Source organism: Dipteris shenzhenensis, chromosome 10, assembly GCF_047967505.1.
Source record: "Dipteris shenzhenensis isolate YYH24624 ecotype China chromosome 10, Dip_SZ_1.0, whole genome shotgun sequence".
NCBI classification, from domain to species: Eukaryota; Viridiplantae; Streptophyta; class Polypodiopsida; order Gleicheniales; family Dipteridaceae; genus Dipteris; species Dipteris shenzhenensis.
The window spans coordinates 40,307,019-40,334,449 of record NC_141605.1 but is presented as its reverse complement, the minus strand read 5'-3'; the positions used below and the strand labels follow the sequence as shown (position 1 = coordinate 40,334,449).

The following is a 27,431-nucleotide window of genomic DNA, read 5'->3' as shown; positions in this document are numbered from 1 at the left end:
TCGATGCATACACATTTAGGATTCCAATCTTGGAATCCCCCATGTGAAGACCCATCCAAACTGCCTGTCCTGTGATAAGCTCACCTTGATCAAACACATCAAGGGCCAATACTTCAGAAACCAAAATACAAACCTCTAGTAAGTAGAGTCCAACTCTAACCATTCTATAGTTACTAGTAGCAATACATTTACACACACACACGCACATGCATGCGCGTGTGCATGTGCACATGTGTGTGTCTCCCTAATTCATAAAACGTGAGACAAGGTTAATTGGAATACTTTTAATTTATCTTAGATTTCTAGGAAAATCTTCCAAATATCCTTAAAGTAAAATATTTTCATAATTTAACCCTTATAAAAAACCTTCTTCCCATAGTGGCTCCTTTTGGTTTCATCCATAGAAAAAATTGTTTCTAGCACGGAAAGCTATCATATGATGCACAAATTGCCAAGATTTGTTTACATTCACTTAATGTATTGACAATTCACATTCAAAACCGCTACGGTTCTTACGGTGGAGACATACTCCACCAACAATCGTGAGACTTTTAGGTCTCTATGGTGCAAAAATGTTGGCCGAGTTTCGTGAGCTTGAGATAATATTGGCCCTTTTTGCCTTAGTTCCAAGATCCCTTCTTCACTCAGACCACTCAGTGCGTAGTGATGCACAAAAGCAATGGCGCCATGATTCGCTAGCATGATGGCGAGCACCCCTGGGCGACGAATCCACGTAAAGATAAAGACGAACAGAAACGGGGGATGGAAGAAAACAACGTTAGCTTTACTACTGCCGAGAGTGGAGCGGATCTAGAGAAAGGCGCCAGCAACAACAAATGAGTTCTGGGAATGAACGGAAGTCTGAGGGACGCCCAGGTTAAAAAGTCAGGAATCAGACATCGCAACTAGAAAGAGCGAGACAATTGCTGCTGGAAAGGCCGGATCCAGGATCAGAACGCGGTATAACGGTGAGCTGAACAACAAGCTGAGAGCATGGTGAAGTGGGTAGCCCTCACGGGTACTTGGAGTAGACTGTGCGAAATGAGGCGCTACTCCAAGTATATACTTCACTCAAAGGGACACAGAAACGGCGACTGAGCGAGGCTGCCACTACGAGGAACGGTATGCGATGTGATGAGTGAGGTAGAAGGCAGTGGAGGTGACGTAAAGACAGAGGTTGATAATGGGACTTCGGCGATAGACACTGTGAGCGAGTGGAAGATGACTAGGAAAGAAAAACTAGGAAAGAAAGATCCAGGAGGCGACTAGGAGGAAAGAGGCATTGTCTTTGCTGAAGCAGCAATTTAATGGTAGCGCTATTGCCCAAAGCTTCCAGCAAATGGCTCTCCTCCGCCCTTCCTTCCTCCTCGCCTCTCTTTTCCTCATCTGTGCTCCCCTTCTCTCCGCTGCATACCCCAGATCTTTACGTGCCCACCATGGCCTCTCCTCCTCAGAGTGTACGCATGGACCAGATAACAACCCCTGCACCAAGGATTCACAGAAGCTCCCGGGCGACAATGCCGCCCAGAATCTCCAACAACGCGATGGCGCAGTAGTTGTCTCTTCCAGGGCGAGTTCAAAGAGCAGCACAAGCTCCAGCACAACGGCATCGTGCAAGGCAACTTATGGAAGGCTACCATGCACGAAAACCATAGTCGGCAATCTCTTTCTGGTGGTCGTGTATGGGTACCTGCTGTACCGTGCAGCCCGGATGCTATCAGAGGGAAGCGAGCTCCTACTTACAGTGCTAGATCCTGGTGTGATTGGAGGCATGGTGCTTCCCATTCTCGGCGCTCTCCCCGATGCGCTTCTTGTCCTGGGTGAGCAAGCTAACGCAGCTTTTGTTGAACGCTTCGTATAAATGAAACTTGATAATGACGCATTATTAGCCGCCTAATACGTACAAATAATAATCAATTAATTCATTAACTTTATCTTCTCTTAGGGTCCATATGTATCATCTTTTTCGGATCGCTTCTTCCTACATCCCTAATCTTCACCATATGAAGTACTATTGTGGGTTCCCAAGGAGTCTATGGGATCATGATGGTGTCATGATGTTCAAAGACTTTTTTTAATTCTCCTCAAAGGCAAGAGGTTAGATTCTTTCATAAGTATTAGTAGATGTTTAGTTAAGTACTTAGATGAGTCTATACTATTTTCTATTTTCTATCCTCAAGAGGATAGGTTCTTCACTAGGTTATTTAGTACTATTTTCGAGTTAAGTGCTTAGATGAGTCCATACTATTTTCTATCCTCAAGAGGATAGGTTATTAAGTACAAGTAGATGTTTAGTTAAGTGTTTAGATGAGTCTGTACTATAAGATTGATCGCTCCTATTCGCTCTTGCTCCTAATTGTATTAATCACATATCTCTCCTGCTCCCTTATTAACCTAGCAATCTAATCTAGCTAAAATTATCCTAATCTATGAATGACTCGCCACCCCTCCTTCGCTCAGCCCCTCACCTCCTCTCGTAACCCCTCCTCCGCTCAGTCCTTTGCCTCTCTCCTCTGCCTATCTCTCCTCTCCTTAGCCCCCCTCTCGCTCCCTCTCCTCCTCTTCGCCCTTGTCTCTCTCCTCACTCTCCTCTCCTCAGCCCCCATCTCCTCTGCCTGCACTCCCTCTCCTTCCTTCTCCCTTGCTCCCACTTGATGGCTCCCTCTCCTCTCTTTCCTCCCCTCTTCCTTCCTCTTTCCCACTCCTCCTCCTCGTTCCTCCCCACTCCTCCTCCTTGTTCCTCCTGCTCGCTCCTTCCTCCTTCCCACCCTTCCTTCCCTCCTTCCTCCTTGTATTGGGGAGGGCTTCACAACCCCCTTGTTGATACTCTACGCCCACCCCTCCCGCTCTTATATCTAGAGGCCATGGCGCGGAAAATTCTAGATTTAGTGGCTTCTCAAAGAAGCCACCAGCATCGCTTATGCTTACGTTAATTCCATGTGCAAGGAAAAATTAGTGCTCGAGAGCTTACGTTAATTGATCCTCCCAACCCTAAAAAACAAACAAACAAATTAATTAATTGGCAAAACATTAGCTGGGGGTCCCTATTTTCTATCCTCTCTTAATGATCCGCATATGTAGGCTCCTTTATGGATGGCTTATTCTCTACAATGTTTTGAGCATTCTTAAATGTTGCAATATTGAACATTATGTGAATTGTATATTGCTTATGGACTAATTTAATCCGTATGTCCTTAGGCTAATGTGTATTTGGAATCTTATTACTTCATCCAATGAGTGCATAGATAGTGCTCCTACTTCTAGATTCACATGTGGAGATAACTAGAAACTCATAGTGAGCCTTCAAGAAGAGCAATCCAAATACAAAAGTTCCTTGAATCTTGCAAGTTGTTGGTAAGCCAATCTCAAGATTTCAAGAAGTTTTCAACCAGTTAGATGTTGATTGGGGATTGTCATGCTCTAGAAAAGAACCATTCTAATCCACTAGGTCACGATAGACTAATGGCCAATGTCCATCCTCAGCAGCCACAAGAACACTTGGATGTGGCCGAGGTGGTAGGCAAGTAGGGAGGCGGCAAGCCAAGATCAAGGTGGCAGTTAGCAACAATGGTAACACAGGCATGGACGCATAACAATATCAAGAAGCTATAGTGGGCAATTGCAGCATTAGGGGAGAATTGGGGTCTCCAAAGGGCCCCCAATTAGTGTTTCCTAATTTCAAGGGATTAGTGAGGTATTTGAGGTGTACCAATGGCCCGAGTGCTCCTTTTTGTGGGGCAATGCCATGTTGAGGTGTAGGGTAGGCAGACTTGCAAACAGCCCCTATTGCCTACTCCTCTTACACCGGGGACCACTCAAACCATCCCCCTCCCCCTCAACCCATGCTTGACCCTTCTCCCATATGCACCTTCCCCAAACAAACCTACAAGTCATTCAAGAGGTGGTGGGTCCTTCTGGGTGAAAATTTCCCCCCTCTCAGCTTGTTACAAGCCTGCCCCCTCCTCTTCTCTAGTCCCCAGCTCCATTCTCCCTCCATTTTTCAAACATGGGAACTCATATGGCATCTTCTCTACCCCCTCCTGCTCTAGTCCACTGTGTTTCTCCCTCTCTAGCACCTCCTATAGCAGCTGCTCATTCTCTATCCATTCCTAGCTACAACACCTCCTATAGCAGCAGCTGCTCATCCCCCTCTGCTCTTTCTTCCTCCATTCCTAGCTACAGTACCTCCTGTAGTGGCTGCTCATCCCCCTCTGCTCTTTCTCCCTCCATTCCTAGCTACAACACCTGCTGGAGTAGCTGCTCATCCCCCTCTACTCTTTCTCCCTCCATTCCTAGCTACATCACCTCTTGCAGCTTCTCTCAACCTTCAGTTGCACCCTTTATACTTTCTCTCTCTCTCTCTCTCCCTCTATCAGAGCTGCTCTCTCCCTCCAAGCTGCACTTTCTAGTCCACTATTGCTGTTGTGACCTCTATACAAGCATGGTGAGGAGACCATACATGTACTCTGTGTCCCACAAGAGCAAAAATGCACTGGGTGAATGGATGCCTTGCACCTACAACTTGAATGATTGGATAGTCATGAGAGGATCTGCCAAGGGTCCACATAAGCTTCCCAAGAGCAAAAGAGGTGATCTTTTGCATGAATGGAAGGGCCGCATCATGAAGTTCAAGCTTAGGAAGAAAGGATTGCTTGCAAAGGTGCAAACATCTACATGGGGAAGGACATGCGCCTTTCTCCGTCAAGCAATACATCGACAATACCATCGCATTGTAAGTCTGCATTTTGTGTAAGATTTTGAAGTGTAATGAGTGAGCTTGAAATTGTATTTTGAAATAGAACCAATGTAATTTGTCAGTTTGAAATTGTATTTTGAAATAGCACTTATGCATAGTGGATGTATTTCCTTCAGACTTTGAGGAGTGGGAACCAGTCGAGTGCTTCTTAGGTAAGTGTACTGCCATTCATGAGGATTTAGGAAGGCAAATGCATGTTGGAGAGAAGTCCTCTGCTTTGAAACAGAGAAATATCTATTGGTATAATGCCAAGTACATTACTCCAAGGACAGCATCAGACTATGGCCATCTTCAATGCATTGCAACACCACAACTTGAAGACATGGATTGCAGCATGGTGGATACAAGAACAATGCAATCATACAAGGAAAAGATTGCAAAGGATGTGGGCATGGCCATGAAGTTTACACTTGGCTCTAAATGGGTAAGGTTGTCTTGGTTTATGCCTTTGCACATTTTTGCTTCTTGTTTTCATAATATCCAGATGCGCAGAACAAAAACCATGTGGTTATGCAAGTGCCTACATGAGAATGCACAATGATATAGTTTCTTGCTCCCCTTCTTGTTGATGGAGAACAATACCTCTTTCTCCATGACATAGAGGTTATGTTTCGTCTCTGGCAGGATGAAGCTCTTGGTATCATGTGTGGATACGAGGTGGACATGACTATGCAAGAACCTGGGTTTTTGGGAGCAGATGATTCAATAGAAGAAGTTCTTGCTTTAACACTGGCCCAAATCAATCTACTCTTACCTACCTGATGTTCTAGAAGAAGCCTCCACATCTCACTCCAAACAGTAGGAGGCCTCTCAATCCATCCTCATTGACAAAGAGGAAGGGATTGAGCATGATGACTCTATAGTGGTAAGAAACTATGAGCTTTGAATTTCTTCTCTCTTGGTATACTTTTGCTTTAATGAAATTCTAATGTAATTGCAGGAGGCATTTGAGGTCGACCTATTCTCATCTCGGCAACGCCTTGTTCGTAGTAGCTTCGACCGAGATCACTGGCACATTACCTTGGCCAAGCAAAAGAGTGCTTTGTGGTTATCCACAAAAAGTTTTCTCCACATGGCACTGATGACCTCCTGAAGTGCAAGGCCTTGTCAAGAGTGATCAAGGTCATGCTGACATCAATCGCAATGCTGACAAGGTCATTTTGGTGAACTGCATGGTTGCCCTCAATGCCTTTGGAACCAATTTTCAAGGTATGGCATTAACGGCAGCAGCCATGTCCCTGGCCAGCAATGACAATAGTGTTGACTCTCTATCGACTAGGTTTAGGGCTAGGAGTGTATTTGAGAATTCAAAGCCCGATGTTCTCAGTATTTTAGAGAAGAGAGAAAGGCTCTGAAGCCTTATTGTATAGAAAATTTATTTTATATGAATACAACTATACTTTTTATACAGTGCCCCATTTTGTGTTCTTTTACAAAATTTATTTTATACTATCATTGTATTTTGTAACTTTAATTGTTTTTGGCATTAATATTTTCATTCACTATTCTGTTCAAAAGCATGCAATCAGATAAATATTTGTGCTATAATGGTCATTTCTGAGCAATCCAGTAAGAATCTCACTACGCAGTAGAAGGCAAATGTGTTCGGGATTGTGCAGAGAGCCCAAAAATGGTAAAACCACAGGCCCCATATGCACCATAGTGGGTTTTACCATTTTTGGGCTCCCCGTGCAATGCCGAACACATTTGCCTTCTATCGCACGGTGAAAAAACATCATTTGACCACTTAAATTCACACTGAACTTGCATAAACTGATGGAAAGCATCATGTAACATGTATAATAACATGGGAACAGTAATAGAACATAAAGATATATTTTATTCATTGGCCTCAAAGGGCAGAGATTTACAAAATGATTCAAGTTACACCAAATGAACCTAAACAACACATCTAGGGCCTAAGGGAGGGATTGGAGTGGATTTGCTTAGTGAGTGCAAGGTCCTTGTCCATCACTGTTACTCTTTTGGCATGGATAGCACATAAGTTTGAATCTTCAAAAAGACCTACTGTCATGTGCTCCGTTGCCTCCTAAATTGCTCCCATAGCACCTGAAGTGAAACACACATCAGTCTTATAATGCTGTGCTATTTCATGTACAACATGTTGGAAGGGTGCACGGGGAATGAGATTGTCCACAATGGTTTGGAACTTGCGAATCTCCTAAAGTGCCTTCACGCCTGATTTTTTGCGCCTCTTAATCTTTGGGGGACCCTGCACTGGCCTTTGGACATGGCTCTATGATCACTTGTCCGCTTTGAACTTCTTTCGCCTCTCCTCCCTTGCAACCACCTCTTCAGACTCCTTTTCCTGTGTCTGGTGGGTCATTCGAGGTGGCTTCTCGCACCTAGGGGTCTGCTTTATCGTTGGTCTCTTTTCCTTTTCATGAGGCTGTGAGACAGTAGGTTGAGGCTCTTGCTCAACTCATACTAGAGGCTCCTCATATCTGATAATCTCGAGGCACAGAGGGTTGATGGTGCTCTTTCGTGTAGTTTGCTTGGTTGGAGGATTGGGGCCAAGGTTCATTATATTTGCGAGCCCGCCAATTACTTCCTCTTATTGTGGCCCCTGTAATCTCTCCATCTCCTCTCTTTGCCTTTCTTGCTCCCCTTATTCGTCTAGATGCTCCACGCCAGGACCCCATGGAGGAGGGAGGGGCAGTTGATCAGGATTGACTAGACTATTTTGCCCCTCTTGGGAGACCTCTCTACTTCCACAATTAGTTGTGTGTAAGGACTGAGAGGACCCCTGATCGTGCTTGGATCCTTCATCGTGCTAAGATTCCTCATGGTTCTGAGATCCCTGGGATCCCCCATGAGAGTCAGATGGTGGGGACTCATGCACGAGTTAAACAAACTGCTAGACCCACTGGACACTGTTTAGATGCTACCCATTGTCCTCCTCAGAATGCCATGGCCTCTGAACACACTGCAAGCCCCAGTGGCCAAGAGGGCAATGATCACCAGGGATCTAAAGGTAGTTCTCATCATCAGGAGTCCAAGCAAAGTTGCTTTATATAGTCTTTTTTAAAGCACTTTAGGGTTTTTCTTTTAAATTAGGGTTTTTTGAGTGCACCTCCTCCCCCCAGTGTTTTGTCGCCAGTTTGGTGATACTTAAGCTTCACCACCCTCCCTCCCAACTCACTCACCCCTCCGCCCTGCCATATCGCACATGCAATTCTGCAATTTCCAAACAAATTTGTGAAATTTGGAATCTATAATTGACTCAAAATAGTGTTAACTTTATTTCATCAAACATTTTACATTTGGGGCTCTCTTAGGACCCAACGCCTCCCCTGTCTAACTCTATGTTGTAACCAAAGTGCAACCCCTAGGCTCCCTATTGAGGACTTTCAAGCAGCACATCTCCTTTTCTTGACATGTTGAACCGCTTTTGCAAGACTTGAGACCTCTACCTTATCGCGCTTGAGAGTCATGGCCTCTAGACATCTATAAAACCAATCAAACATTTCGTGTAGTGCATTGCTTTGCGTGATACCACCCCCATGCCTTGTATTCTTGAAGTATGTTGCCTTTGCTCTGTAGTGTGATTTCTCCATTCCTTGAGTATTCCAAATGGACAGAGGGTCCCATTGCTCCACAAACCATGGTGCATGTGCGTAAAGAATATGCTGTAAAGAAAAACATTGTATTAGAAACATAAACTGACTCAAGTTTAAAGCACAAAATTTCAACCTAAGGAGGATTACAATGTAATGTGTAATATGTGACTCCCCCCATGCTTTTACCATCAATGATATGAATTCTCCCAATGCTGTACTGAATCTCTCATAATAAAGCTCATTTGTTTGACCTTGTCTAAGCAACTTTATAAATGCATCAAGCTTTGTCCACAGTTTTGCTCTCAAAGTAGCAATTCGCGGATGTGAAGGTTGATTTGTGATGCACTCACACAAATCTTTCCAGTACTCCCACCCTAGGGTGCTTTGAGCCAATGTGCGTTTTTCTTTATCAGCATTGTGGTTGGACAAGAACCTCCTTGCCTTTCCTCCACCCATGGATACTTTTGTAGGAAGATTTTGTGTCTTTCCTGATTGTTTCTTGTCCTGCTTAAGCTTCACATTGCCTCTGTGAAGTCCCATTAGTGAGAGTAGTTCTTCAGCTTTTGCAATGCATTGTGCAGATACTTGCTGTGGCCTCAAATTCCAAGCATAAACTAGATGGAGATAGAGTAACTTATCAAGTATACGTAGTTCAACATGCAAAGTACACACGTGTACCTGCTCCAATGGAATTGGTAGAATGGGGTCCCACTTAGGATCCTTTTTGTGATGATCAGGGGCTGCACTTTGGTTGCAAGAAAGGATGCCATTTTCCCATTGTAGGCTTCCCTTTTGCATCTTCTGAGAGTGGGTGCAATACAAGCATGTCCATTTTGCATCTGCACCTATATCACAACCATACAAGCACTTGAGGGTCTTCAAATCACCAGCTAAATGCCATTCAACTTGAAACGTTCCATGCCCATCCACAATTAATGTTTGCCCTACCTCTTGTCTTTGAATAATCGATGGGATGCCGGTTCTCTCCAAAACCCACTTCAATATCTCGTGGCACTCCTTTGGGGTCTCAAAGGCTACAAGCCACCATATTTCCTCATATTGGACTGAGAAACCCTGCTCAACTTCCTCATCCCCTTGAGCAAAACGCAAGGCATCGTTCATAATACAAATGCTCACCCTCTGTAGCTTGTGCTCTTTTACCAATTGAGCTTCATCCATTTTTATGACAAATACTAGCTTGCCATCTGTACAATGAAAGAGAAATTCAGTAAGGATATAGAAATCGGAAGAAATAAAGTTGAATGTGAAAAGGGAATTTTTCTTACCTTCTTCTCTCATCCCATAGAATTTGACCATGGCTCTCTGCAAATTCTCTACATCCACGTAAACATAATTAAAAGCATTCATCTCAAACGTCTGGATGCTAGATTTCTTTTTACTCTTCCAAGTCATTGTGCCACTTACACAATGGTATCCTCCAAGCTTTTCTCTAGCACATTGGTTTGTTTCTTGATGTGCAAGCCTTACAGACCATGGTGTTGGCAATGGCATTGTAGATATCTTATACTTTTCCTCTAGCTTGTGCTCTTTTACCAATTGAGCTTCATCCATTTTTATAACAAATACTAGCTTGCCATCTGTACAATGAAAGAGAAATTCAGTAAGGATATAGAAATCGGAAGAAATAAAGTTGAATGTGAAAAGGGAATTTTTCTTACCTTCTTCTCTCATCCCATAGAATTTGACCATGGCTCTCTGCAAATTCTCTACATCCACGTAAACATAATTAAAAGCATTCATCTCAAACGTTTGGATGCTAGATTTCTTTTTACTCTTCCAAGTCATTGTGCCACTTACACAATGGTATCCTCCAAGCTTTTCTCTAGCACATTGGTTTGTTTCTTGATGTGCAAGCCTTACAGACCATGGTGTTGGCAATGGCATTGTAGATATCTTATACTTTTCCTCCATAGCAGACTTGAAATTTTAAAAATAGAGTTATAAGCTTCATGACTTACACTAGCAGCATCACAAGCTCTAAGCACATTCTTTGCTTGGACGAGGCCATTGAAATCCTTCATCCTTGTAATAGCTAAAAGATTCTTTACATATTTGAATGGTACATGGGATTAAGAATTGCACTACCACAACTCAAAGTTCATGAACATATTGATCTTGATTGTGTAGGTGGATATAATTTTAGCTTGGTTCAATAGCTTTATCATGGCCACCAATAGTGGCCTTACCATTAACAACAACAAAATCAACCAATCCTATTTGTGAACCAATTTGGTTCAAAGGAAATTGATAGCTTTATAGATAACCAAATGTGGTCTAGGAGTAGCATTGTGTGTGTGTGTGTGTGTGTGTGGGTGGGTGGGTGTGGGTGTGGAAGACTTTACAACACCCCTTTGCATAGTGAAAGGACAAAAGAGCGAACCTAGACAATGAAACAAGAGAACTTAAACCTAGACTTAACAAGCTTGATGTGGTTTTTGAGAGAGTGCTTGGGGTAACAGTGAGTTTTAGGGGGAGAGCGTATGACAAAGGTGATGAATTTGGGAAAATTATGGAGAAAAAAAGAAGAGATATGTAGGAAAAAAGGGTTAATGAAATCACTAAGATGGCATGTGGAAAATTATGAGAATTGGATTTTGGAGAAGGATGGGGTAAAAAATATTAAAATCAAATTAGGAATAAAATAGCAAGAACAAAAAGGCATGCAAGATGGAATTTTTTAGACTATGGATGGAGTCTGGTAATGAATAGATTAGTTATTCAAGAAGTTGGGGTCAACAAAAAAATTAGAAGGGTGGAGTATTAGTAAGGGGAAGGAAGAAATTTAAAAAGGGGGTTATTAATAAATAGACAAATAAGGACTAAATTAGAGTTTCTAAATAAAGGGTTAGGGAGGTTAGGAGTGATAAAGGGTAATAATAGAGTGGCAAGTCCTTGTGCAAAAGCGCCCTAACCCATTAGGGTGAAGTTCCAATACTTCAAATGGGAAGAGGATTAAGACCTGTACAATGATTGCGAAGATTTCTCCAAGTGTGCACCATCAATGGAGGCTACACCCAAGGACTAATACATGAAGTATTTCCCATGCGCATTGGTGAGGATAGCACTGAGGTGGTTCAACTAGTTTTTTATTGGACATTTTGAGGATTGACATTACATGTCGAAATCCTTCTTGAGGTGATTCTGACAAGAAGTCAATGGGTAGATGTTTGAACGAAGCTCAATGACTTAAAATAAAAGAAAGGGGAAGAAATCCAAGACTTTGTGCTATGCATAAGGCCTTTCATCAAATAGTTGAGCATGTTACGTGACAACAAAATTGCATAGAGCATTTCCCTAGAAAAAAGAGAAATAGGCTAACCCAATAAAAAGAAGATATCCTAAGAGAGGGGGAGGAAGATGCTCAATCCCCGATGAAAAAGGAAGCAAAGGTAGCACAACTCAAGAAGGCACTATAGGCGCTAGGAATTTGAGAAAGGCCCATAGCTAGTAAGAAGTTGTGGGACAAAAGCCCATGCAATAGCCACACAAAAGAACAGTGTTGCACCAAATACTATGACATTTGTGCCAACAACTATGGCCACAATCATCCGAAATGCTAGTACAATGACAAATGGACAGTCGATGCCAACCGGGTCACTGAAGATGCAATGTTAAGAAGCCTCATCTTGACCAAGGAAGAGGAAGAGGTTATGGACTAAGAGGATGAGGAGAGTGAGAAACATGCCGAGAAGACAAACAAAAAGGTCAAGTGTTACTTCTATGAAGAAGAAGGCCGCACCAAAAGCGTTAGCTATGGCAAGAGCACATCAAACTCCTCCAAAACAAGTTAAAAAGAAGTTAAGAAGATCTAGATGTTGATGTTGAGCATTGTAGTTGGCATCCTTATTGCTAGTAATATTTTGCAAGGAAATTCGCACCCAGTCAAAATGAGAACACAACTGTGATCAAATCATTGGTCACAATCCTAGTGGTTGACACAATAGTGGTGGAAAGGCAGTACTCGACATCACAACAATATTTAGGAGCAAAACATCCAAGGGGTCATCATGGATGGGGGATTGTGGAAGTCAACACAATTTCTGAGGGTCTAGTGCAAAGACTCAAGCTCAAAGTATGAAACCATCTCCTTTTTTAGTATGAATGGTAGAACAAAGGCCCATGGATGCCTGGGGAAAGACTCAAGCTCAAAGTCTGAAGCCATCTCCTCTTTGACTATCAATGGTAGAACAAAGGCGTATGGATGCCTGGGGAACGACCTTCAATGTGGTAATTGCAATTAGGGTAGTCCACTACATAGTTAGTCTTATCATCATAAACACGGAGGAGAATGCCTATCGCCTACTTTTGGATAGGCCTTGGCTCAAAAGTGCCAAAGTAATTCATGACTAGGGATCAAAACTCATGACAATCACGACTAGGGACACAGAGGTCAAAATACCAATCAACACCAGCAAGATCTCGAGGAGCTATAAGCCATAAGATTTTGAGGTGGAAGATCAACTTTCCACATGATGTGGAGACTAGGATCATGGGAATGTATGGGTGAGGTCAAAATATATCCAATGGAAGCCAAGATCAAAGGCAACCAGAGGAGCAATTGGTAGAGCAAAAACACTTCCACCTTCCATGCATTATTCTGAAGATGAAGAGAGAGAGAGAGAGAGAGAGAGAGAGAGAGAGAGAGAGAGACAGATGAGCCCAAAGTGACATCGATCGATTCGGCATGGAGAATCTGGTTCTTGAGCCAACACAAAAAGAACGGAAAAAGAATCATGGACACTTAAGGTAAGTTAGAATGTGATGACAACCCAACTTAAGAAGGTCAAACCTTGTTCATAAGCTTCAAGTCCTAAAATCTTTGCACAGAGCTAGACTGGCTTAAGAGGTGTCCCATCAAGATCTGCTAGCATAGTATTCCCTTGGTACTAATTGCCAAGCTAGTGTACCAACAGAGGTATAGGATGAATCCCAACTATGCCAAGCATGTGAAGACACAACTATACTAGCTAATAAGAAAGGGTTTGATCTACACAATCAAGATAAATTATTGCATCTTCTTTATTGTGGTGGTGCCAAAGAAAAAAGGGAAGCTCTAAGTATGCATGGACTATTGGTGCTTAAAGCCCAAACCAGACCAGACCAGTTTCCCATTCCCTTTACTGATAGTAACTTGGACCAAGTAGCAAGCCACAAGATGTACTCATTCATGGATGGGTAAAGTTGCTACAATCCCATTTCCCTGTGCTAAAATATCATCAAGAAATGGTAGAAACATTAAGGGAGTATCTAACCAAATTCCTAGCTACTTACCTAGATTATTTTTATGTTTACACAAAAAAAATTGGGTCATCTCACCTACCTTAAAAAGGTCTTCAATAACTGCAACAACGAAGAAATACACGTAAACCCAACCAAGTGCATGTTCTGTATCAGAGTCGGTACCCTGCTTGGACATATCATCTCTACAGAGGGGATCAAAACCAAGCCGTACAAGATCGAGGCCATTGCAAAGGTGAAAGCTACAATTTAGGAGGGGTGAAGATTGAAAGACCAAGAGTAGGAGCAACCACAGGAGTGCCATAAAAAAAATAAGGATGGCAGGGTTGTAAAGGAGCTAAAAATACATGGAAAAGTGAAATGCAATCGGGATTAAGCCCTGTTTTGTTTCTGCATGGCACAACGGCTTGTTGAAAACAATTTGTTGCCAAAATTGTGCATCATAGCATATGATGCTTTGAGACATGCAAATTGCACATTGTCTCCATGCTTACCCTTAGTCCTGGCTTCATTTCAACCACTCAGTCAACGTGGAAACTTCCCATGCAAGGAGGGCTTGAGACCAGGCAGGCCACTGCTTGGTATGACTTAACGGCTTCCATTGAAGAGCTTGGGTATCAATACATCTTGTAAATTAGTTAGTGGTACTACCTTGTTGTTAAAAACTTCAACAAGCTAGTAGTGTCCATTCCATTTGAGTTTTGAGATTTGTTTTAAGAGGAACCAGCTTGGTCTTGTAGAACAGAACGATCGTTCTCTTCTTAAATTCTTTGGAACAATGTGTCTATCATGCCAAGCTTTCTTGAATGAATTGTTGTGACTAAGTTGCTCAGATTCTAAGCTCATCCAACTTCGTGAGCTATTATAGGCGCTTTTTGATACCTTTGAGTTCTCCAAGTTGATGCTCAACGGCTACCTGGAGACTTGGAACAAGGAACTTTCAAAGGAACTACATCTTCCAAACCAAATGCCATGGAGTCAAGGTCATGGTCACCTTGTAAGCCATCCAATATGCCAATAATGTAGCATGCAACCTCGTATCCCAATCTTGGCGCTGTGTATAGATGAAATTTGTAAGAATGGACTTGAGTACTTCTATTGGTTGGCTCGGCTTGGCCATTGCACTGAGAATAATAAGTGATCGTCACCTAGTATATGACGACGAACTCGATTGTCAAAGAAGTGAAGACTTCATTCATAAAATGTTTTTTTAATCATGTGCAAGTTATGAATTCATAAATGGACGGCTATACTCTAAGCTGATTTGTCTCTAAGTGCCCTAGCTTGTACTTACTTAGTTGCATAGCTAGTGGCAACTATGATGTACTTGTTTTGTGTGTACTAAGCAACATTCTTGAATGGAACAATATAATCTAAGCTCCAATGTTGAAATACTTCTTAAGGCAATACTTGGTTGAAGAGGCATATGGTTTTTCCTCTTCTTTGGCAAACATCACATTCCAAGCAATGAGCATGAGCATCTCGAAAGAGGATACTCCACCACAATCTTGCTTGCAAAACCTTTTAGTTTGACAGCAACTTCCTAGAATTATTTGAAAGCATCAATAAGGTATTTTGGGGTTTTGATTATTTGCCATAATAGCTTATATGCTGAAAAAAACTTGAAATTATTAAAGATTGGATCTTGCACCTATTACTTTGAGTTGTACCTGAAGTTTTAAGGTCAACCTAGCACCGACATTTCAAGCTACTTTCTCAAGTTTTAAATAAAATGACCATACTTCTTACTTAGAATGAGTTTTCTTAGAGTCTATAAGTCCTAGAGTCTAAGGATAACTATAACACATATATGTTTATATCTCCTTGGAGCTAGATAATCATATTCATTATGATCTATGGCCTTTAATGTAATTATAGTGAATGTTGATGGCGAAGCAAAAGTTGATCTTTTACAAATTCTTTGACATGTCTAACAAGTTCCAAAATCAATCATATTTTGTATATGTCTTCAATAGGATATTATGGAGTAGCGTGAGTTTTTAGGGGACCTAATGTCATATAGAACATCAAATTCAAATCATATATTAATCGTTCCTTGTGTTGTAATTCATGCTAAATTCAAGATATAAGGGTTAAAGGATATCATAAGAACCTTCATACGTTTAAATTATACTTAAGAGTGCCTCTAATCATGAATGAGTGATACCAATTAAAAAAAGTTATATGTAGAACACTTATATACGTGCTAAATCGAAACTATTAAAGTGAGATATAATGTGAAATCTGCTTTGGGAGTTGATATTAGGAGTCGTTAATCTCTTTTAGTTTTAGCCTTTATTGAGATGTGGTGAATTTTCCTTATGATATAATATTGTTATAGCTAAGATATGATGCTTTGTGCTTTATGTATAGTATATATAAAGATGTTTATTTATGAAATGTGACTTATAATGTAACCTGCTAGGCTAGTCATCTGAACCCTACTCACCTGATTGATAAGAGCTCTCATCCTAAGCACAAAGTCTTGCACAAATTCTCTCTTGTTCTTCTTTATTTCACTAAGCTTCGTCCTCACATCTTCCTCGTTGATCTCTTGCCAGAACCTTCGTAAGAATGCTTAGGACATTGCATACCCAGTAGGGAAATACCTAATCAGAATCTGATTGAACCACCTTTGAGAATTTTTAATTAAGGTACATGGAAAATAGTCCATATACTCTTCATCTGTTGTTGCACCATTGATGTGCCAAACATGCAAAAAACTCTGCAAGCGATTGTAAGAATCTTCATCATCTCTGCCTTTGAAATTTTGAAACTTTACCTTGATGTTGGAGCTAGACTTAAACTTTTCCACTCCAAAACCCGAGTAGGCAGATCTTCCACTTGGAAGGACCGAGTCACTAGCTCTCCACCTATCACAACTGCCTTCATGGTTGTGAGGTCGTTGTAGACTCCTCCTAACTTGGTTGGTACTATCTTCAGTCCTCCAAGGTACATCTTGACGTATAACTGTTAGCCGGGTAGTAATTATGTGTGTTGTGAGAGAAACTCGGGCAAACTACCTTAGTTGCTCTTCATTTACCTCAGATCTTCAGTGGTGCCTCTCTCCATCACAAGCACGCCTGTTCTCCTAATGATGAGTTCTTTGTCCATCAACAGTAGCCGGTCTTCTATCTTCATACTTTTCTCGACGCAATCCTTCTGGAATGATAATCGAGTACTGTCGAAGACGTTCTCATCACTCTCTAAGTTGGTCTTTGCGTTCATTTTGATGCTCAACTGAGGAGATGACCATCCGTTTGAAATCCAAACTCTCTGTTGATGAGTGCTCGGAATCCATTTGCCACGATGGACCTTCATCCGCCAATCTTATGGGACGCCTTAGACCGACACCATCATTCCGACCTTCTAGCTCTACATAATAGTTAACTTCCACCCCTAGGATAGTGTAGTCGAGTTTCTCTCCTCGCGCTTGTCGCTCTTGTTGGGCAGTTGCTTCTGCCAGCCGCCTTCGGGCATTGAACTCTGGTTCCAAGACTACTCCACTTCTCATAGTCGGATGTAATCACTGTCTCTGCTGGCTCAGATACTCTTTACATCTGGCCGCATATCTTCTTCGTCTTTTCGAGCATGTGTCAGCCATTGCTTAAGGCAAAAAGTAGTCGAATAGCAATCCGAGTACTTCTGTATTCCACACACTAGTCTTCAAGCACACTACTAGTCGATGCCACTCGTTCAGAGTTACTTGAATAAATTTTCTGTAGTAGCCCACGATTCCCAACGACTGTTTTACTTCGTCACTGGTTAACATGAACTCTCTTCTCATTCTACCCTGACACTAAGCTTACCAACACAATTCTCTAAATCTCATGTCTTGATAGCTCGTCAACTCGGAATTCACTTGACCCTTCCCCAGCAAGATCGCTAAAATGTTGACGCTCCAATTCCCTCACCCGACTAACTCAGACGTGCTCAGTTTACAACCCAGCCCGGTGCTATGCTAAGTGAAGATGCTCAACTTGCAGCCCTAAGAGGGGAACGTGCTCGGGTGCAGGTGCCAACATATACAACACTTGGAGGTCAAAGCTAGCTACCGTAGGAGAATCGTATGATGACGAGAGAATACCGAGTCGTAACACACTTAACACTTAAGGAAATAAAGTATATTCGACTAAATGAAATAGAATAGACAATCAAATGATTATTCACTTATATTGAATCAAACTCGCTTGATTACAACCAAGCCACCTCAGCTTGCAATGGACACTCCCTACCTAGCAAACTCATTTCAGAGGAAGAGAACTCAGCACACTGCTCTCTTGTTCTCCCCTCTGCATGTTACAATCATATCACTACCTAAAGAACCGCCTTCCAAAGGAGTATGCGCTCGGTGTGCCAAAATCCATTCACCGATTGGTTGTGTTGCCGCAATCAACTACACCTCCGCTACAAAATTGGTGCTCGGTCGACTCCACCGCTTCCAATCGAGGTTGACGCTCAGTGACCACATCCACTGTTAGCCTAACCCTGGGGCTAACATTCTGGCCATCCTTGCAAGGTATTCTCGTAGTCGATGCCTGAACTGTCTTGGTCAAGGACACCATGGGAGACGAGATCAGTTTACAATTTTCCATGCTAAATGCTTCCAACAACTCATGATGAACATACCGTTGTTGGGACACAAGAAAACCTCTCTAAATTTGCTATATCTTTAAACCCAAGAAAAAAAGAGAAGAGCCAAATCTGTCATCTAAAACCCCTAAGACAAAGCAGTCTTCGTCATGGCAATATGCTCCACATGCATTAGGAAAAAAGGGAGCTCATTTTGGGACCCTGTAAGAAATTCACTATTTTCTCTTTTCTCTCTCTACAGAAGCAAGAAAATATGGATACTTGCGTGAGAAATGTCAGTGTGAAAAGGAATAAATATATTCTTTCACATGCTTTACATTCAATGTTCATATAAGAGCAACACTTTTCTGTGCAGAATTTGGCGATTCTGACACTGCAGACGCGTCCGGAACGGCCCAAAACCCCAAGAACGACACTAGAAATGCTGGAATCGGACATCCGAAGGTCCGAAAACGTCCAAAAAAGCCGAAAAGTGAGATTTGCAAAAAAACGCAAGTGCATTTATGTCACCGACTTGTTAGCTGCAGATGCGGTTGGTACACCGCCCACGAATAATAGCTCCTTTCTGAGGGGCGGCATTGGAAACGCTGGCATCGGACATCTGGAGGCCCGGAAACGGCCAAAAAAGGCCGAAAAGTGAGATTTGCAGAAAAACGCGATTTGGTACCTTTCTGCCCCTCAGAAAACTGTTGTTGCACCATTGATGTGCCAAACATGCAAAAAACTCTGCAAGCGACTGTAAGAATCTTCATCATCTCTGCTTGCGAAATTTTGAAACTTTACCTTGATGTTGGAGCTAGACTTAAACTTTTCCACTCCAACACCCGAGTAGGCAAATCTTCCACTTGGAAGGACTGAGTCACTAGCTCTCCACCTATCATAACTGCCTTCATGGTTGTGAGGCCGTTGTAGACTCCTCCTAACTTGGTTGGTACTATCTTCAGTCCTCCAAGGTACATCTTGACATATAACTATTAGCCGGGTAGTAATTATGTGTGTTGTGAGAGAAACTCGGGCAAACTACCTTAGTTTCTCTTCATTTACCTCAGATCTTCAGTGGTGCCTCTCTCCATCACAAGCACGCCTGTTCTCCTAATGATGAGTTCTTTGCCCATCAACAGTAGCCGATCTTCTATCTTCATACTTTTCTCGACGCAATCCTTCTGGAATGATAGCCGAGTACTGTCGAAGACGTTCTCATCGCTCTCTAAGTTGGTCTTTGCGTTCATTTTGATGCTCAACTGAGGAGATGACCATCCGTTTGAAATCCAAACTTTCTGTTGATGAGTGCTCGGAATCCATTTGCCACGATGGACCTTCATCCGCCAATCTTCTGGGACGCCTTGGACCGACACCATCATTCCGACCTTCTAGCTCTGCATAATAGTTAACTTCCACCCCTAGGGTAGTGTAGTCGAGTTTCTCTCCTCGCGCTTGTCGCTCTTGTTGGACAGTTGCTTCTGCCAGCCTCCTTCGGGCATTGAACTCTGGTTCCAAGACGACTACACTTCTCATAGTTGGATGTAATCACTGTCTCTGCTGGCTCAGATACTCTTTACGTCTGGCCGCATATCTTCTTCGTCTTTCCGAGCATGTGTCAGCCATTGCTTAAGGCAAAAAGTAGTCGAATAGCAATCCGAGTACTTTTGTATTCCACACACTGGTCTTCAAGCACACTACTAGTCGATGCCACTCGTTCGGAGTTACTTGAATAAATTTTCTGTAGTAGCCCACGATTCCCAACGACTGTTTTACTTCGTCACTGGTTAACATGAACTCTCTTCTCATTCTACCCTGACACTAAGCTTACCAACATGATTCTCTAAATCTCCTGTCTTGATAGCTCGTCAACTCGGAATTCACTTGACCCTTCCCCAGCAAGATCGCTAAAATGTTGACGCTCCAATTCCCTCACCCAACTAACTCAAACGTGCTCAGTTTACAACCCAGCCCGGTGCTATGCTAAGTGAAGATGCTCAACTTGCAGCCCTAAGGGGAACGTGCTCGGCGGGTGCAGGTGCCAACATATAAAACACTTGGAGGTCAAAGCTAGCTACCGTAGGAAAACCGTATGATGACGAGAGAATACCGAGTCGTAACACACTTAACACTTAAGGAAATAAAGTATATTCGACTAAATGAAATAGAATAGACAATCAAATGATTATTCACTTATATTGAATCAAACTCGCTTGATTACAACCAAGCCGCCTCAGCTTGCAATGGACACTCCCTACCTAGCAAACTCATTTCAGAGGAAGAGAACTCAGCACATTGCTCTCTTGTTCTCCCCTCTGCATGTTACAATCATATCACTACCTAAAGAACCGCCTTCCAAACGAGTATGCGCTCGGTGTGCCAAAATCCATTCACCGATTGGTTGTGTTGCCGCAATCAACTACACCTCCGCTACAAAATTGGTGCTCGGTCAACTCCATCGCTTCCAATCGAGGTTGACGCTCAATGACCACATTCACTGTTAGCCTAACCCTGGGGCTAACATTGTGGCCATCCTTGCAAGGTATTCTCGTAGTCGATGCTTGAACTGTCTTGGTCATGGACACCATGGGAGACGAGATCAGTTTACAGTTTTCCATGCTGAATGCTTCCAATAACTCATGAGGAACATACCGTTGTTGGGACACAAGAAAACCTCTCTAAATTTGCTATATCTTTAAACCCAAGAAAAAAAGAGAAGAGCCAAATCTGTCATCTAAAACCCCTAAGACAAAGCAACCTTTGTTATGGCAATATGCTCCACATGCATTAGGAAAAAAGGGAGCTCATTTTGGGGCCCTGTAAGAAATTCACTATTTTCTCTTTTCTCTCTCTACAAAAGCAAGAAAATATGGATACTTGCGTGAGAAATGTCAGTGTGAAAAGGAATAAATATATTCTTTCACATGCTTTACATTCAATGTTCATATAAGAGCAACACTTTTCTGTGCACAATTTGGCGATTTTGACACTGTAGACGCGTCCGGAACAGCCCAAAACCCTAAGAACGGCACTGGAAACACTGGAATCGGACATCCGGAGGCCCGGAAACGGCCTCCGGAAACGGCCAAAAAAGACCGAAAAGTGAGATTTGCAGAAAAACGCGATTTGCTACCTTTCTGAGGGGCGGCACTGGAAACGCTGGAATCGGACATCCGGAGTTCTGCCTCGCGTTTTTCTGCAAATCTCACTTTTCGACCTTTTTTTGCCGTTTCCGGGCCTCCGGATGTCCGATTCCAGCGTTTCCAGTGCCGTTCTTGGGGTTTTGGGCCGTTCCGGACGCGTCTGCGGTGTTAGAATCGCCAAATTCTGTACAGAAAATAAAATTTTTAAAGATTCAAATTAGATCACCTCATTAATGTGACATGCTTCTACGAACATATAGTACTATTTCTTTTTCTTATTTTCAGCTTCTTTTGTTGAATTTTCAACGTTACGTTGGCCCACTCCTAATTGGTTGAGAGCCTATTTTCTCTCTCTTCTAAAAGGCCCCAAAATGAGCTCCCTTTTTTTCTAATGGCTACCTAGCAAGACGATATCATCGATATACAAATGACGGGTAAGCAATCCTTTCTCTCAGAAGATACATGTTTGGACCAGCCACCGATCTCCAAAATCCCTTTCGAATAAAGAAAGCATCGATTTTTTGGTTCCAAGCCCAAGGAGCCTACTTCAAGCCATACTAAGCCTTCTTTAGCCTACACACCATACCTTGTGAATTAGCAACCTAAAAGCCTAGAGGCTGCTCCACATAATGTAGATCACCATTCAGAAAATCTGACTTACGTCCATCTAATAAACTCGCCACTGTTGATGAGAAGCTACTACCAGAGCTGTCCTGATTGTGGCCATCTTTGCAAGGTATTCTCGTAGTAGTCGATGCTTGAATTGTCCTAATTGTGGCCATCCTCGCGGCAGTCACTACAAAGTCATCCTCGTAGTTGATGTGTGGCCCCTATGCATACCCTTTAGCCACAAAGTATGGATTTGTGTTTGTCAACAGCTCCATCCAACATGTACTTGGTCTTGAAAACCCACTTACCACAGCCCATCAGAATGGCTTTGGAACTGATGATTGCTGTTGGCTGACTCTGATTGTAAGGGACGGCTTTAATATTGCAAAGGAACCTTTCAAGAGAGCAGCATGGAAAGAATTCGTATTTAGGATTAGAGAGGCAAAGACAGCTGGTTTGAAAACTAATTTTGGATCAACTATGCCAGTTGTCAATACTCCTAGCCTCTAGGCTGAAGGAGACTATTCATGCCATGATTGATCGCTTCTACATTGACGACTGGGATTTGGATAGAGAGGATGCACTTTCATCTCAATAGGTACCACCCCATCTAACAATCTATGATTGTAAGGGAGGGCTTTAATATTGCAAGGAACCTTTCAAGAGAGCAGCTTGGAAAGAATTCGTATTTAGGATTAGAGAGGCAAAGACAGCTGGTTTAAAAACTAGTTTTGGATCAACTATGCTAGTTGCCGATACTCCTAGGCTCAAGGAGACTATTCATGCCATGAGTGATCGCTTCTACATTGATGACTGGGATTTGGATAGAGGGGGATGCACTTTCATCTCAATAGCTACCACCACATCTAACAATCTTCCCATGTCCTTCATATCAGGAACTTGGTATGGGCAGCTCCATCTCCAAAGTCTAGATACTAGACTTCATGTACATGGATAAGGAGATTTCAGATCTTGAATATTTGGAGGAACCAGGACTTCAATGCCAAAAACAGCTCCATACAAACTCCTTCTCTGACTACTCTGTTAGGAATGCTAGACGAGTTTAGATTCGGAGCCTGTAGTTGATAACTATCCGGAGAGCACACTGGGAGACCTTTGGCATCACACTACCCATGCAAACGCACTTTTCGAGACAACCAGAGATCCTATCAGAAGAGACATATTTCCATGTTATTCTAGCTCTTCCAACATGGTGGACTCTAGGTCAATACTTGGAGATAGGTCTTTGGTGGACTCTCGGTTAACACCTAGAGATATGTCTTTGATGCACATCCCAGATGCTCGCAATGCTTCACAGCATTGGAGTCCACTTATATTGCATTGGAGTTGCCGAGAGGCTTGCTCTGTGGCTTGGCTCATACAGCTAGGTCCTTAGATGTTATACGAGGAGCAGATTTGCACAGGTCCATTTTGATCCAGAGAGCAGTCCGTCAGCTCAAGGCCCTAGATGCAGTATCAATGTCTTTGCATAGACCTCACTCTTGTTTTGTAGACTTGGCTTGGGACACGATACGCTATTGCCAATCTTATGGCATGGCAGATATGGAGATCTAGATGCATACAGGCTATACATGGGACTCATACTTTTTCTTCTCAGTCCCATTATTATTGGGCAGGACATTATTCACCCCTCATGGCCTCCTAGGAAAGAATTCAGGGATCATCATGTGCCGCAGTGGCCAGGAGAGCTTCTTTCATGAGAGAGTGGAACCATTGTCTATTCTTCACATATACCAATACAGGACTTCATGGCATTTCCATTCATCAGATTGATTATGACAACCTCGCTTCTCTTTTGTATGAGGCTCTTACAAGATTTTGTATTTTGGTCCATTTTCTTGCAAAAAAAGAGAGAAAAGATTAACGCTGAGATCTGGAGATAGAAATCAGTATATTGCAACCAAATGTAATAGATATGTATGTAAATAGGACCAAACATGGGTACAAAAGGGAACTCACAACATACAACACATGGACAGTGGGATGCTGCTCCACTGGTGTTAGATCTGAGGCCACAGGTGTTACTCAATACTCCTTCTGTGTGCTTCCAACTGAGGTCTTATGTGGCTCAGAGAGGAACCCCAAAGTGCCTCCTTCAGCACCCTTTCTACTCTAATGTTCTGCTTCATTGATGAGCTCTACCATGAGCCAAGGGCTGCTTATATTCTCTGCCTGCTGATGCCTTAAGTGCAGCCTGTTTCTGCCCAAGTCTGCCCCTGCCTCCTTTAGCACTCCTTCTACTCTAATTTTTCTACTTCATTGATGAGCTCTACTGTGAGCCGAGGGGGGGGCTGCTTATATTATCTTCCTGCTGGTGCCTTAACTCCAACCTGCTGCTGCCCAAGTCTGCCTCTGCTAGTGCCTGGACCGGCCCTGCAGTGGCTAGAACTGCTGTACTGAAATGGTATTTGTGGCCATCCCCAATGGGGCTTAATATAGGACTGAATGCCCTTCTGAGTTTGGCAGACCAGAACAGAATGGCTGATCCAGTCTGTAGGAGTACAGACAGCCCTGCAATTAGCCGACCAGCCCCTTTCCTGGCCTATAAATGGCCCGCCAGAAGGTGCCATACCCTGAGCATCTGCTCAGCTCCATATCCCATCTATGGGCCCATACATGGCCCAAAGGATGGCCAAATCATGGCTGTCCAAAATACAGATCTGCCCTCTAGGGTGGATCTAAATCTAATTCAAGAAGGATACACGGTACCACCAAGAGAGGGACGCAAAGACTACATGCGCGACAAAGAGTCCCCAGAGTGCACTCTATTGAGGTCCAACCTATCACAGCTTTCCTCAAGGGGGACTGACAGAGACGAGGTGTCACTTTGGACATAGCTCAAAGAGTTTAGAGAGCGAGGAGACCACGTCCCCCACCACAACGGGAGATAGCTCGATAGACACAGATACGGGACATCTTCGCAGCCCACCAGAGAGCCATCAATGTACCAAGCTTCAGTTTCTGATTTTGTCTGAGTCCCAACGCCGAGACGAACTTGTTTCTCAGTTTGTACTTGATATTGGTTAGATTAATCTGGTCCACTATGCAGTTGCAGTTGCAGTTGACTATTTCTATTCATGATTATAATTTTGTTAGCATAGATTAGTACTCAGCAAGGGCCCTAGCGTGCCCTTTGCTTCAGCCCACTGAGGCTTGTATGAATTCGCTTTTCTGTGTACTTTTTCCCATAGGCCCACGAGGCCTCCCGTGGACATTAATACATCTTTCTTTCTTTCTTTAACAATGTGCTCTTATCATGTCTTTATCCTCTACACCGTAATCAAGCTTGGAAAGATATAGTTCCCAACTCAAGTGGCCTAAGGTCCCCCATAATACTTCGTGAATAATCCACGATCCCATCTCGAGTAGCCAAATATTGCACAATCATGTTGGGATCACCCTTGGGTGTTGTGCTTCAAAGTATCCACTAGGGGGATATGTGTGACCTCAATGTCGGCATGGCAGGTCTTGTTTGTACAGAAAGATGGTTGATAGAGTCAAAATTTTTGTATCTTCCCAGGAGTAGAGACTTGGGAAATTTCTCATTAAAATTTAAAAAAAAAGGAATAGGGGGAGGAGTGCACCAACTCCCATGCCCTTTCCCTTGGCTCCTTATGGTTCTTGTCCCTTCAAATTGACAGAAAAGAGACTATAAATTTATACCAATTTTTGTTGACAAATCCATTGCAAATTTATAATATTCCAAACATGCAAATTATGATGCATAATTAATATAACTCAAATTGTGTGCATATACAGAATTACAAACTTATGAGGAGACGTCTGGTGTAGTCTAATGTTCTAACCATTGATTTTAAAAAGCTCTCCATGAATCTAAACTCTTGGCATATTAAGTATTCTAGTGGGTAGTGTTATTTTTTCAGATAGACTTTGAAAAAAGAAACATGGGTTGTATCTTAATATATGCTACTTCTCTTTGCAGTCTCTGGTCTAGGCGGTACCCAGGCTGAAGCTCAAGAACAGGTATTGATTGGCATTGGATTGCTAGCGGGATCAATCGTAATGCTTCTAACAATTTTATGGGGAAGCTGCCTTATTCTTGGTCGATGTGATTTGGAGGTAGACGGGCAAAATACTACTGCGAAAGATGAGCAGCTCACGAAGCGCTTTGCTCTCAAAGGTATTCAACTTTTGTCCATGTCCATATCAAGGTTTTTTCTAGTTTGTGTCTTCATTTTTATAAATTTAATGTGTAGGGGTCTTTTATTGTTTCTAAATTTGAGCGCTAATCTACAGATACAGGTGTTGAAACCGATGATCTGACAAGGCTTTCTGCTCGAATCATGATCGTGTCTGTTGTTCCCCTCATAGTAGCTCAGCTTCCACTTATATTTCACTTTTTGGCAGCCCGGAATATTCCTGTACTTACAGCATGTGTGCTGTCCCTTGGTGGACTTGTGGCTTATTGCGTATTCCAGGTACATAAATCAGATATTTTCTTCACAACTTAACTAGTCCAAATGGAAGAACTTAGTGCAGCAAACAATTTAGTAGAGACTAAAATGAAATCATATAGTCTTCACGAGCGTTGCTTGAACGAAGAGAATGTGGACTAGGTTTTGATTAGCCTTCTCCTTTCGTGCTAGACTTTGTCATGGCTGAGTGTGCTTCACCTCTAGAATGCTTACAGAAACCCAATATGAAGACCTTTGTATAAATGGATGCTCAATCATGTGCATATGTGTGTACGCGCATGCGGTGTGGTGCACGAGAACTAGGAGAGCACCCATGGCAACCTGAAGCTCCCCTAAAGGTTTTCCAAGCCTGCACGCCCCCCCCCCCGCCCGCCCCCCCATGTTGCTCATATTTTCTTCTTGCATTTCCATCTTACTGCTCTCTCATGTCTTCTCTACAACTTAGCCACTGCCTCTTCTTCTTCACAGCTTGCTTTTTTTGCTGCTGATCATCCCATGCATGCATTACTATTCGAGGTTTCTTTTATTTTTTGCAAGCTCCTTCCACCCTGATGCCTCCACTTCCATGCCTCAACCAATCTACCCAACAATCCCCCCCCATGCTCCTCGACTTCTTCTTTGCCTCTTGCCAACACAACTACCCTTGTGAAATTGATGTACTAATTAGGTGTTAATTTCCTCCACTTCCAGTTCTTTGTGCCTTATGGTATCTTTGGTGCCCATTTGTTATGTCTAGCTATATTTTTCAATGATGTGCTAAAAAATTCATCTTCTAGCTTGGAAATCTCTTTTGAAAAATTGTCAGTTTTGAAGACCTGATTTGTTTATTATAAAAAATGCTACCATTTGGCTTTCCAGTGTGATAATGTGGTTTTTAGTTTTGCAGGTCTTAGCGCCATGGATGCAAAAGCACCGGATATTGAGGGCACAAAAGGTTGTCTATAAGCTACTTGCTTTAGACATATTTTTGCGCCTTAGTCAAGTTAGTAAGAGGCTTGTCAATGATAAGGGGAATCTGGACAAAGAAGTCGCTACAAAGTGAGACTCTTGCTCT

The 27,431-nt window shown here is 42.7% G+C and overlaps 1 protein-coding gene across 1 annotated transcript in view; it reads left to right on the top strand.

The window, feature by feature from the left end:
• The first annotated feature begins 636 nt into the window (after positions 1–636).
• Positions 637–27,431, top strand: part of LOC147897822 (sodium/calcium exchanger NCL1-like) — a 56,766-nt gene continuing 29,971 nt past the window's right edge. The window contains exons 1-4 of the mRNA XM_087380352.1: positions 637–1,820; positions 25,885–26,082; positions 26,199–26,380; positions 27,264–27,415. Of these exons, the coding sequence (XP_087236478.1) occupies positions 1,340–1,820; positions 25,885–26,082; positions 26,199–26,380; positions 27,264–27,415 (1,013 nt within the window). The 5' untranslated portion in view covers positions 637–1,339. The remainder of the gene's footprint in view (positions 1,821–25,884; positions 26,083–26,198; positions 26,381–27,263; positions 27,416–27,431) is intronic.